This window comes from Theropithecus gelada, chromosome 19 (assembly GCF_003255815.1).
Source record: "Theropithecus gelada isolate Dixy chromosome 19, Tgel_1.0, whole genome shotgun sequence".
In the NCBI taxonomy this organism is placed as follows: Eukaryota; Metazoa; Chordata; class Mammalia; order Primates; family Cercopithecidae; genus Theropithecus; species Theropithecus gelada.
The window spans coordinates 16,298,054-16,310,319 of NC_037687.1; the positions used below are offsets into that span (position 1 = coordinate 16,298,054).

A 12,266-nucleotide genomic window follows, 5' to 3' on the forward strand; every position below is an offset into this window, starting at 1 on the left:
ATAAAAAAAAAAAAAAAAAAAAAAAAAAGAAAAGTAAAATGGTAAATTTAATGTATATTTTACAATAAAAAAAAGTGTTTTTTTTTTTTAAACAGCAGGGATAAGAATACCAGCATAAGTCTGGGTACGATGACTCATGCCTGTAATCCCAGCACTTTGGGAGGCAGAGGTGGGAGGTTCACTTGAGTCTAAGAGTTAGAGACCACCTTGGCCAACATGGTGAAACCCCTTCACTACTGAAAATACAAAAATTAGCCAGGCATCCTGGTGGGCGCCTGTGATCCCAGCTACTTGGGAGTCTGAGGCAGGAGAATCGCTTGAACCTGGGAGGCGGAAGTTGCAGTGAGCTGAGATTGCACCACTGCACTCCAGCCTGGTTGACAGAGTAAGACTCTGTCTCAAACAAACAAAAAAATAACACCAGCATAAGCTCGTAGGGATCTTGGGATCAGCTGAGGTCAGAATAGCAATTTCTTTTCTTTTGTTTCGTGTGTGTGTGTGTGTGTGTTTGTTTGTTTGTTTTAGATGGACTCTTGCTCTGTTGCCCAGGCTGGAGTGCAGTGCAGTGGTGCAATCTCGGCTCACTGCAACCCCCACCTCCTGGGTTCAAGCAATTCTCCTGTCTCAGCTTCCTGAGTAACTGGGATTACAGGCATGCACTACCGTTCCCGGCACTACCGTTCCCGGCTAATTTTTGTATTTTTAGGGACGGGGTTTCACCATGTTAGCCAGGCTGGTCTTGAACTCCTGACCTCAAGTGATTTGCCCACCTTGGACTCCCAAAGTGCTGGGATTACAGGTGTGAGCCAGCACGCCCGGCCCAGAGTAGCAATTTCGAAGTACTCCCAGGTGCAAGCTGGCCCATCTCTCTAAGCCTCAGCCTCCTCATGACAATTAGGAGACTCCTGTAATAATAAAGCCATCCCTTGGCTGGGGCACTGATGAGGATTTAATAAGTCCTAAATGTGAGCTAGTGTCATCATCATTGCCACCTCTCTGGGCGTGGAGGAAAGGACTCCCACTCGGCGCTCTATTTTCTCTGTGCAACCTCAGGAATGCGTGCAGCCTCTCTGAACCTTGGTTCCTCCTCTGAAACTTACGAACTGCTCAGGGTTGGGTGGGCGGTCTGGATTAGGATAGGCTGACCGGAGCATATGGGAGTGAAGCCTGTCCTTGGCATGCTGGTGATGATGGGGGACACTCCTGTGCCTCCCAGGAGCGGTCGAGCTGTCGCGGCGCCACCCCGTCGCATCCTGGCTGTGCGCCATGCTGCATTGCTTCGGAAGCTACATCCTGGCTGACCTGCTCCTTGGGGAGCCACTGATCGATTACTTCAGCAACAACTCCAGCATTCTGCTGGCCTCAGCTGTCTGGTAAGCCGTGCTGGGCATGGAAGAGCAGAGCCAGGTCGGGGAAGGAACAACCTGGGCACCAGGGAGGAGAGAGGTTGGAGGAATTAGAACGCACCAGCAATAGCCCTCGTGATGGCCCTGAACATGCTGCCCTCCATGCTCAGCTCTGGTCTAGGCTCAGCACGCTGGGGAGGGGGGTCTGACACAACCACAGCTCCCTACCCCAATCCTTCACAGTCTGCCCATCCCCTGGCACTCAGCGTTCTCTCCCCAAAAGGTACTTGATTTTCTTCTGCCCCCTGGACCTCTTCTACAAGTGTGTCTGCTTCCTGCCTGTGAAACTCATCTTCGTGGCCATGAAGGAGGTGGTGCGAGTCCGCAAGATCGCGGTGGGCATCCATCATGCCCATCACCACTATCACCACGGGTGGTTCGTCATGATTGCAACTGGGTGGGTCAAAGGTAAATAGGATGATGACAATGAAAAATCATCCCAGTGGAGAACTTTTGGTCCAGCGGTACTACGAGGCACCCCAGTTGGGAAAACCATTGCTCCAGGCAAAGGGGTGTAAAGACTGGAGTAGGTGTTCAAACCTCCCTAAAGGTATCAGCCGATACCTTTAGGGTAAGTGGGAAGATTCTTCCAGAGATGTTATTGTCAGGGGTACCTAAGACAGTGATGATGACGATGAAAGCTAGCGTCGCCAGAGCAGGGTTTCTCACTTGCAGCCCTACTGACATGTGGGGCTGGATCATTCTTTGTGGTGGGGGCTGCCCTGTGCATTGTAGGATGTTGAACAGCACCCCTGGCCTCTACCCACGAGATGTCAGTAGCACACTTGTCCCCAGCTGTGACAAAAGAAATTGTTTCCAGACATTGCTAAACACCTCCTACAGAGCAAAAATTGCTGCAGGTGAGAACCCCTTCTTCTCCAGAGCTCTAGCTATAGGAGCTCTTAACTTTTGGGTACCATGGCCCTTTTGCCAGTGAAACCTACAGACCATTTCGTATGAAGAAAATAGAGCTAGACATGGTGGCTCATGCCTGTAGTTCTAGCTATTCAGGAGGCTGAGGTGGAAGGATCACTTGAGCCTAGGAGTTCAAGGTTACAGTGAGCTATGATTTTGCCACTGCACTCCAACTGGGCAACAGAGCAAGAGTCTGTCTCTAAAAAATTAAAATTAAAAAATAAAGTAATAATGAAAATATTATTAGAAATAAAGAACGTTTTATAATGATAAAAGGGTCAATCCACCAGGAAGGGTCAATCCACCAGGAAGAACTATAAAAAATTAAAATTAAAAAATAAAGTAATAATGAAAATGTTATTAGAAATAAAGAACGTTTTATAATGATAAAAGGGTCAATCCACCAGGAAGGTGTAACAACTATAAACATATATGCACCTAGAAACAGAGCACCAAAATGCATAAAGCAAAAATGGACAGAAGTTCAGGGAGAAAGAGATAATTCAACATTGTAAGTTGGAGAAGTGGGCCAAGGAGTAACAGGGAAAGCAGGGAAAGAAGGCCTGAGCAAGTGCCAAAAACCACTGGGTACTTTATCCTCGCTTCCTGCCCACCAGATATGGGTACCCACAGTGCCAAGGCCTAGAATCACCCTCCACTGAGCCATGGTGTCCTCAGTTATTCCTTGCTGTGGGGGTCAACCTGTGCATTATACAATGGTGAGCCACCTCCCTGGCCTTGACTCACTAAACACCAGTAGCACTCCCTCCTCAACTGTGACAACTCAAAGTGTTTCTCAACATTGCCAGATGCTTCCTTGGGGACAAAATGGCCCCAGATGCGATTGCCTGGTCCAGTAGTACATCTCAGGCACCCCAGTTGGTGCAGCAGTTCCTGGAGTGAATGTCCAAGTCTCTTTAACCAATACATTTAGGGTAAATGGGAAGATTCTTCCAGAAATTTAACCATTACCTCCATTTGAGTCTCCTTATTGTCTCTCCAGGAAGCTTTTACTACTGAGCAGATTCCCCAGGGGTATAGCATCTCCCCCAGAGGATGGGTGGCTTGAGAAAGATTGAGAACTTGGAGCCTTGAGGAGGAGAGAGACTGGGGGTGGGGGCTGCCTTGGAAGCCTCATGCACAGCTTGGGGTCCTGGATTAGGGGCATCAGGACAGACAACTCCAGGTTGAAGACCTGCCTTGCAGGTGGGGACATAATTGATTCCTTTAGGCAACTTTTGCTCTGAATTTGCCATATGACCCTCAGCAAGGCTGTTGTCCTCTCTGAGCCTCAGTTTCCCCACCTGCAGCTGATAATCATACACCCCCAGGCTCAGTGTCCCTCTAGAGAAGACTCCGGGAGTGGAGAGACTGCTTCCTTGGGAATTCTAACAAGAGGAAAAGGAGACCTGGGGGTGGCGGGCTTGTTCAGAAGCACCCTGTCCTGTAGGTTCTGGTATCGCCCTCATGTCCAACTTTGAGCAGCTGCTCCGAGGGGTCTGGAAGCCAGAGACCAACGAGATCCTGCACATGTCTTTGTAAGTATCCCCCTCCACCTCTGCCTCCATCTCTCCTGTATGTCTGGTTGCCTGACCCTGAGTTGGATGCTGCTGATAACTTAGAGAGCCCTCAACCCTTGACTCTGCCTTTCAGGAGCTTTCAGAGGCTATGACTGGGGAAGCTCAAAGCAGAGCCATAGCTCTGCTTGGTGTGGAGGTTGGGGAGGGTAAGCTGCAGGAAGGAGGCAATACCCGATTGGGGTTTTGAAGGGTGAGCAGGAGTTCACTGGCCAAGAAGGAGCCTCCCAACAGAGGCCAGCATCTCTGCCAACTGTCAAATCACAGAAGAGCAGCAATGCTGCTGGGTGTGCAGGGTCAGGGTACAGGGCATGCATGGGGTATGGAGCGTTCATTGGGAGCATATCTGGAGCTAAGTGGACAAGGCTAGACAGCAGCATCCAAGACCCAATGCAGGATCCCATGTTGCATTTAGCTTAATGCTTTTTTCTTTTTTTTTGAGACAGAGTCTTTCTCTGTCGCCCTGGCTTGAGTATACTGGCGTGATCTCGGCTCACTGCAATCTCCACCTCCCAGGTTCAAGAGATTCTCATGCCTTGGCCTCCCGAGTACCTGGGATTACAGGCATGCACCACCATGCCCGGCTAATTTTTGTATTTTGAGTAGAGATGGGATTTCACCATGTTGGTCAGGCTGGTCTGGAACGCCTGACCTCAAGTGATCTGCCCACCTCAGCCTCCCAAAGTGCTAGGATTACAGGCATGAGCCACCCTGACCCAGACAGTTTAGAGCATTTTTAAAAGACCTTAAAATGTTGGGGGGCTGGGCGTGGTGGCTCACACCTATAATCCCTGCACTTTGGGAGGCCAAGGGTGGAGGATTGCTTGAGCCCAGGAGTTCAAGACCAGCCTGGGCAACATAGTGAGACCTCTTCTCTAAAGAAAAAAAGGTTAAATTAGCTAGGCATGGTGGGATGCACTTGTGGTCCTAGCTACTCAGGAGGCTGAGGCAGGAGGATTACTTGAGCCCAGGAGTTCGAGGCTTCAGTAAGCTAGGATCATGCCACTGTACTCCACCTTGGGTAGCAGAGCAAGACCTTGTCTCAAAAAAAAAAAAAAAAAAAAAAGGAATCATAAATCACCTGGCCCTGGAACCTGGTGAGTGCTTTGGAAATATTAGGTAGAATTATCATCATTAGTCCGGGCATGGTGGCTCACGCCTGTAATCCAAGCACTTTGGGAGGCTGAGGTGGGGGGATCACCTAAGGTTGGGGTTTGAGACCAGCCTGAGCAACATGGAGAAACCCCGTCACTACTAAAAATACAAAATTAGCCGGGTATGGTGGCGCATGCCTGTAATCCCAGCTACTCGGGAGGCTGAGGCAGAAGAATGGCTTGAACCCAGGAGGCGGAGGTTGCAGTGAGCCGAGATTGCACTATTGCACTCCAGCCTGGGCAACAAGAGTGAAATTCCATCTCAAAAAAAAAAAAAAATACAAAAATTAGCTGGGTGTGGTGGTGTGCATCTGTAGTCCCAGGTACTTGGGAGGATGAGTCAGGGAATCGCTTGAACCTGGGAGGCGGAGGTTGCTATGATCCGAGATCGTGCCACTGTACTTCAGCCTGGGCAACAGAGCAAGACTGCATCTCAAAAAAAAAAAAAAAAGAAAGAAAGAAACAAAGAATTATTAAATACATGCAGTGAAGCTGGGCATGGGGGCTCACCCCTATAATCCCAGCTACTCAGGAAGCTGAGGTAGGAGGATTTCTTGAAACCAGGAATTCAGGACCAGCCTGGGCAACATTACAACAACCCATCTCTAAAAAAAAAAAGAAAAGAAAAAATTAGTGAGGTGTGGTGGTGCGTGCCTGTAGTCCCAGCTACTCAGGACGCTGAGGCAGGAAGATTGCTTGATCTCAGAAGGTTGAGGCTGGAGTGAGCTGTGATCACCCAAGTGCACTCCAGCCTGAGCAACAGAGCAAGAACTTGTCTCAAAAAAAAAAAAAAAAAAAAAAGGCAACGAGAGATAGACATCAGGCATAGAAATCACAGGTCTGTCTCTTTTGCAACAAATAAAAATATCTTAAACTTATTTTGCCAGGAAAAAAATAAAAGTTAAGGAAAACTCTGCATGTTGTAATCACATTTTCTGGGGGAATGAGCTGATGAGGGATCTCCAAGATCATCCTGATGTTCCATAATTTGCTAGAAGGACTCAGAGAACTTAGCAAAGCCATTAAATTCAGGGTTATGATTTATTACAGTGACAAGATATAGAATAAAATCAGCAGAGGCAGCTCACACCTGTAATCCCAGCACTGTGGGAGGCCGAAATAGGAGGATTGTTTAAGGCCAGGAGTTCAAGACCAGCCTATGCAACATAGCAAGACTCCATCTCTACAAAAAGACAAAAACAAAAACTTAAAAATTAAGCAGGCACAGTGGCATGTAACTCTAGTCCTAGCCACTTGGGGGACTGAGGTGGGAGAATCACTTGAGCCTCAGAGTTTGAAGTTACAGTGAGCCATGATCAGACCACTGCACTCTAGCCTGGGTGACAGAGCGAGACCCTGTCTCTATAAATAAATAAATAAATAAATAAATAAATAAATAAATAAATAAATAAAGTCAGCAGGGGTTGGCTGGGTGCAGTAGTTCACACCTGTAATCCCAGCACTTTGGGAGGCTGAGGCAGGTGGATCACTCTAGGTCAGGAGTTCAAAACCAGCCTGGCCAACATGGAGAAACCCCATCTCTAGTAAAAATACAAAAATCAGCTGGCGTGGTGGCGGGCACCTGTAATCCCAGGTATTTGGGAGACTGAGGCAGGAGAATCACTTGAATCCAGGAGGTGGAGGTTGCAGGGAGCTGAGATCATAGCACTGCATTCCAGCCTGGGTGACAGAGTGAGACTCTGACTCATACACAAACAAGAAATCAGCAGGGGCAAAATGTGCATGAGGCAGAGTACAGGAGAGAAAAGGTGCAAACATCTAGTTTTCCTCTCCTGGTGGAATCATGTGGACAGGGCTTCATTCTCCCAGCAGCAATGTGTGACAACATGCATAGTGTACTGCCAACCAGGGAAACTCTTCTGAGCCTGGGTATCCAGGGTTTTTATTGTGGCTCAGACCTAGCTAACCACCTGTGTGGCTGACCTCAGTCTTCAGCCCCTCTAGAGGTCCAGCTGATGCTGCATGGCCCAAGACCCCCACCATAAATTATACTGTTACTACCTGGTGTGGCCCAAGACCCTCAGGCAAACAAAGACAGTCTTATCAAGGCAGGACACTCCAAGGGCTTAGAGGGCATATTCCAGGAGCTGGACAAAGGCCAGACCTTTCCTTGGACCAGGTTAACCCATCATGCATAGGATGATACCACCTCACCCTCCCAACTTACAATCAGGAGAAGCTGTGGCTGGGCGCAATGGCTCACACCTATAATCCCAGCACTTTGGGAGGCCGAGCAGATCACTTGAGGCCAGGAGTTCGAGACCAGCCTGGTCAACATGGTGAAACCCCGTCTCTACTAAAAATACAAAATACTAAAAATACAAAAATTAGCCAGGCATGGTGGCATATGCCTGTAATCCCAGCTACTTGGGAGGCTGAGGTGGGAGAAACATTTGAAACCAGGAGGCGGAGGTTGCAGTGAGCCGAGATTGCACCACTGCACTCCAGCCTGGGCAACAGAGTGAGACTCCATCTCAAAAGGAAAAGAAAAGAGAGAAGCTGGGATGGGAGCTGGTGCCAGGGCAGGGGGTTGTCTGGGCCAGAGTTACAAAGACTTGAGCCATGCAGGCACCTCCCGGTAATGACAGCTGCTCCCTCCAGCCCTACCAAGGCCAGCCTGTATGGAGCCATCCTCTTCACCCTCCAGCAGACCCGCTGGCTCCCAGTGTCCAAAGCCAGTCTCATCTTCATCTTCACCATGTTCATGGTGTCCTGTAAGGTAAGCCTTTCTCTTCCTGCAGCGTTCTTGCCTTGACCAATGCCACCCTGTCACCTCCAGGCTGGAAGTGGGGAAATTGGACACTCCCAGCCTTATGTGGCTGGGACAGGGCAGCCCAGAGAGGGGAGATGCTTGCCAGTAGGTCACTGGGAAGAGTCTTTAAAAAGGCAGTGTCCAGCAGCCAGGACACAGGTAAGGGGAACAGGCCTTCTGTGCAAAGGGCCCAGCTTGAACCAAGGTCAAGGTGGGCCCAGTCCCTTGGGTACAGAGAGCAGAGGGACAAGAAGCTGAAATGGCAGCATCAGGGAGCCGGGAACTCATTTGGACCAGGAATAGTTCTAGTCTGACAGTTGTGCCTTGAGCTGACATCACCCCACCCAGGAGGGGTCTTCAGGGGCTGGACTCTCTCCCTCTGCATGAAGGCCTCAGCTCGGGGCTGTGTCTTCCCTGGGCGAGGACTGCAGGGCTGTCAAAATGGAGTAAGCACGAGTCTCCCGGCATTAGGGGAGAAGGGAGAGGCAAGCAGATGGCTGGGATCCTGTTCTGCTATGTTTGTAGCTCCAACCCAGGCCAAATGTCTTAGTCCATTCAGGCTGCTGTATAACAGAGTGCACTGCCATAGACTGTGTGGCTTAGAAACAACAGAAATTTTTTCTTTGGCCGGGCACAGGGGCTCACATCTACAATCCCAGCACTTCGGGAGACCAAGGCAGGCAGATCACTTGAGGCCAGGAGTTCAAGACCAGCCTGGGCAACATGGCAAAACCCCATCTCTCCTAAAAACACAAAATTAGCCAGGCATGGTGGCGCATGCCTGTAATCCCAGCTACTTGGGAGGCTGAGGCAGGAGAATTGCTTGAACCCGGGAGGTGGACTTTGCAGTGAGCCAAGATCGTACCACCGCACTCCAGCCTGGGCAACAGAGTGAGACTCTGTCTCAAGAACAAACATATAGACAAACAAAACACAAATGCAAAAATTAACCAGGCATGGTGGCGCATGCCTGTAATCCCAGCTACTTGGATGACTGAGGCATGAGAATTGCTTGAACCCAGGAGGCGGAGGCTGCAGTGACCTGAGATCATGCCATTGCACTCCAGTTTGGGCAACAGAGTGAGACCCTGTCTCCAAAAAAAAGGAAAAGGAAGAAATGTATTTCTTACAGTTCTGGAGGCTGGGAAGTCCAAGATCAGGGTACTAGCCTGGTCGGGTTCTGGTGAGGACCGTCTTTCCTGGTTGCAGACAGGCAACATCTCACTGTGTCCTCACATGGTGGAAGGGACTGGTTAGCTCTCCTGGACCTCTTTATAAGCGCACTAATATCATTCCTGAAGCCTCCACCCTCATGATCCAATCACCCCTCCAAAGGCCTCACCTCTTAATGTCATCACCTTGGTGATAGGTTTCAACATATGAATTTGGGAGGACACAGACCTTCAGACCTGCACTTAGCGCAGCTTTTCTCTGAGCCCAGGTGTCATGGGGAATTCTGGGGGGATGGGTGACCAGCAGTCCCAGTGTGCTTGGAACTTTCCAGGGGTCAACACTTGAAGTCTGGGGTCCTGGGAAACCTGGGATGGTTGCCCATCGTCCTGGGGGTGCATGCAGCCAGAGGGTTGGGTCGGGGCTACCTCCAACCTTGACTTTGATGATGCTCTCTCCCCTCTTCTCCCTACCCTGCCATCCCCTGCTTTGCTTTCCACCTTGGTCTCCCTCTGTCTCTCTTGCTGTCCCCCTGGCCACCCCACCTCAGGTGTTTCTGACGGCCACCCACTCACACACCTCCCCCTTTGATGCCCTGGAGGGCTACATCTGCCCTGTGCTGTTTGGTTCAGCCTGCGGGGGTGACCATCACCATGACAACCACGGTGGGTCCCACGGCGGTGGTGGGCCAGGAGCTCAGCATTCGGCCATGCCTGCCAAGTCGAAGGAGGAGTTGAGCGAGGGCTCCAGGAAGAAGAAGACCAAGAAGGCGGATTAGGGGGTGGCCCAAGGGGCACCGGAGAGAGGACCCGGACCCAGGACCCTCTGAGCTGGGAGGCTTCCTGCACTCAGATCTATCCTTCCCTGGCCTTGACTTCCCCATCTGCACATCAGGGTCATTGGCTCACCCTCCAGGGCTGATGTGAGGGTTGAGATCTGGGGATGAGGATGAAGAACTTTTGTAGAAATTGGGGTTCCCTCTTTCTTTCTGCCAGGACCCCATAGAGTCACAGGTTTTGGAGGGGTTCACAGAATCCTGGCAGCAGCTCCAGCCAAGAATATCACTGGTTGGCACTTATATTCTTAGTTCTATTTTTCCTTCTTTAAAATTGCATCTTGACTGGGCACAGTGGCTCATGCCTATAATACTAGCGCTTTGGGAGGCCGAGGTGGGCGGGTCACCTGAGGTCAGAAGTTCAAGACCTGCCTGGCCAACATGGTGAAACCCCGTCTCTACTAAAAATACAAAAATTAGCCAGGCGTGATGGTGCATGCCTGTAATCCCAGCTACTCGGGAGGCTGAGGCAGGAAAATCACATGAATCCGGGAGGTGGAGGTTGCAGTGAGCCAAGATCTTCCCACTGCACTCCAGCCTGGGCAATAGAACAAGACCCTGTCTCAAAAAAAAAAAAAAAAAAAAAAAAAAAAAATTGCATATTGACTCCTGAAGAACTTCAAGCCATGTTGTGATCCATTCATTTGATGGACATTTTTTAAGTACCTATGAGCCAGGTGCTGCCGTTGCAAAGTCTCTTCTTACCCACGCTTCTCAGTGGCTAGACCTTTTCCCGTACCCAGAAAGTCCCGACTCTTGCTGGGTGTCCGTGGACAAGTTGCCTTCCTCCTCTGAGCTTGGCGCTGCCCATCTGTATAGTGGTGACCCTTGGCCCCCTCACTGTACAGAAGGGCTGACGTGAAGCTGCGGTTGAAAAAGGTTCACATGCTCCTGAGCCTCATGCAGTCAGGAGGGGAGAACAGGACGGTTGGAAATTATGATTGCACATGGCTTTGCATTTTAGATCATTCGTGTGTGTGGATCAGAGAAACACAGAAGTTCCCTGGCACAAAGGAAGCCCTCAGTAGACACGTCTAGGGCAGGCTTGAGAGATCAGATGGTGTGAAAGGCTTGTGATCTGTTCGTCTCAGTCTCCCCCTAAACCAAGGAAATGGAGCCAGCTGGATGGGGTTCCACGATCCAGCTCTACTGAGGGGCTGTGAGTGTGCACAGTTGGGACTTGGTAGTATCAGATCTCCCTCAGGCTGGAGTTCATTGTCACTCATTCAGCCATTGAACAAACATACGGATGCTTCCCTGCTCTGTGCTCAGCCTTGTGCTGCTGCTGGGCGGGCCAGGAACCTGCTTCAGTGTGAGCGAGGTGGATGATATTATAGCTGCAGGGTCCTTCCTGGCCACCCTCGTCTCAGCCTAGGTCACCAGGATGTCTGAGGGGGGTGGGTGCATGGGACAGGCATGGCCAGTCTCAGGTGAGGTTTGGGCCCAGACCTCGTTGGAGTCCCAGATGTTGCCAGGCCGTTGGAAAAGTGCCTTGTTCCTGTGATGCCTGGGAGTTAGGTGGGTCCTGGGGAGGTTTCATCCTCTTGCTTGTCCACCTCAGCTCGGCGTGGAGGAGCAGCCAATAAATCATTGTGAATGAACCCTCATGGCTTGTCTGATTTATGCCTGGGATTTTGTTTTTTGTTTTTGGTTGAGACAGAGTCTCACTCTGTTGCCCAGGCTGGAGTGCAGTGGCGTGATCTCGGCACACTGCAACCTCCACCTCCTGGGTTCAAGCGATTCTCCTGCCTCAGCCTCCGGAGTAGCTGGGATAACAGGCGCCCGCCACCACGCCCGGCTAATTTTTGTATTTTTAGTAAAGGCGGGGTTTCAGCATGTTGCCATGCTGGTCTTGAACTCCTGACCTCCAATGATCCACCCACCTCGGCCTCCCAAAGTGCTGGGATTACAGGCATGAACCACCAAGCCCGGCCACATGCCTGGGATTTTGGCCTCAAGATGTGGGGATGGCTGGGCACGGTGGCTGATCCCTCTAATCCCAGCACTTTGGAGGGCTGAAGCGAGTAGATCACCTGAGGTCAGGAGTTCAAGACCAGCCTGGGCAACATGGTGAAACGCCACCTCTACTAAAACTACAAAAATTAGCCAGGCGTGGTGGCGGGTGTCTGTAATTCCAGCTACTCAGGAGGCTGAGACAGGAGAATCACTTGAACCTGGGAGGCGGTGGTTGCAGTGAGCCGAGATTGTGCCATTGCACTCCAGCCTGGACAACAAGAGGGAAACTCATTCTTTAAAAAAAAAAAAAAGGACACTGTATGCATCCATTATATGAAATCCTAGAAAAAGCAAACTAATGTATAATAACAGAAAGCTGATCAATGGGTGCTTGGTGAAAGGTGGGTAGGGTGGGGTGGGCAGGAGGGATTTTGAAGGGGCAAAGGGACATGGGTGATGAATCTGTTAATTGCTTTGACT

General features: G+C 50.4%; 1 protein-coding gene across 1 annotated transcript in view; it reads left to right on the forward strand.

The window, feature by feature from the left end:
* TMEM38A (transmembrane protein 38A) overlaps positions 1-11,437 on the forward strand; it is a 30,650-nt gene extending 19,213 nt beyond the window's left edge. Inside the window, exons 2-6 of the mRNA XM_025366828.1 lie at positions 1,217-1,373; positions 1,630-1,814; positions 3,772-3,859; positions 7,675-7,792; positions 9,546-11,437. Coding sequence (XP_025222613.1) covers positions 1,217-1,373; positions 1,630-1,814; positions 3,772-3,859; positions 7,675-7,792; positions 9,546-9,773 — 776 coding nt within the window. The 3' untranslated portion in view covers positions 9,774-11,437. The remainder of the gene's footprint in view (positions 1-1,216; positions 1,374-1,629; positions 1,815-3,771; positions 3,860-7,674; positions 7,793-9,545) is intronic.
* Positions 11,438-12,266: the final 829 nt, after the last annotated feature.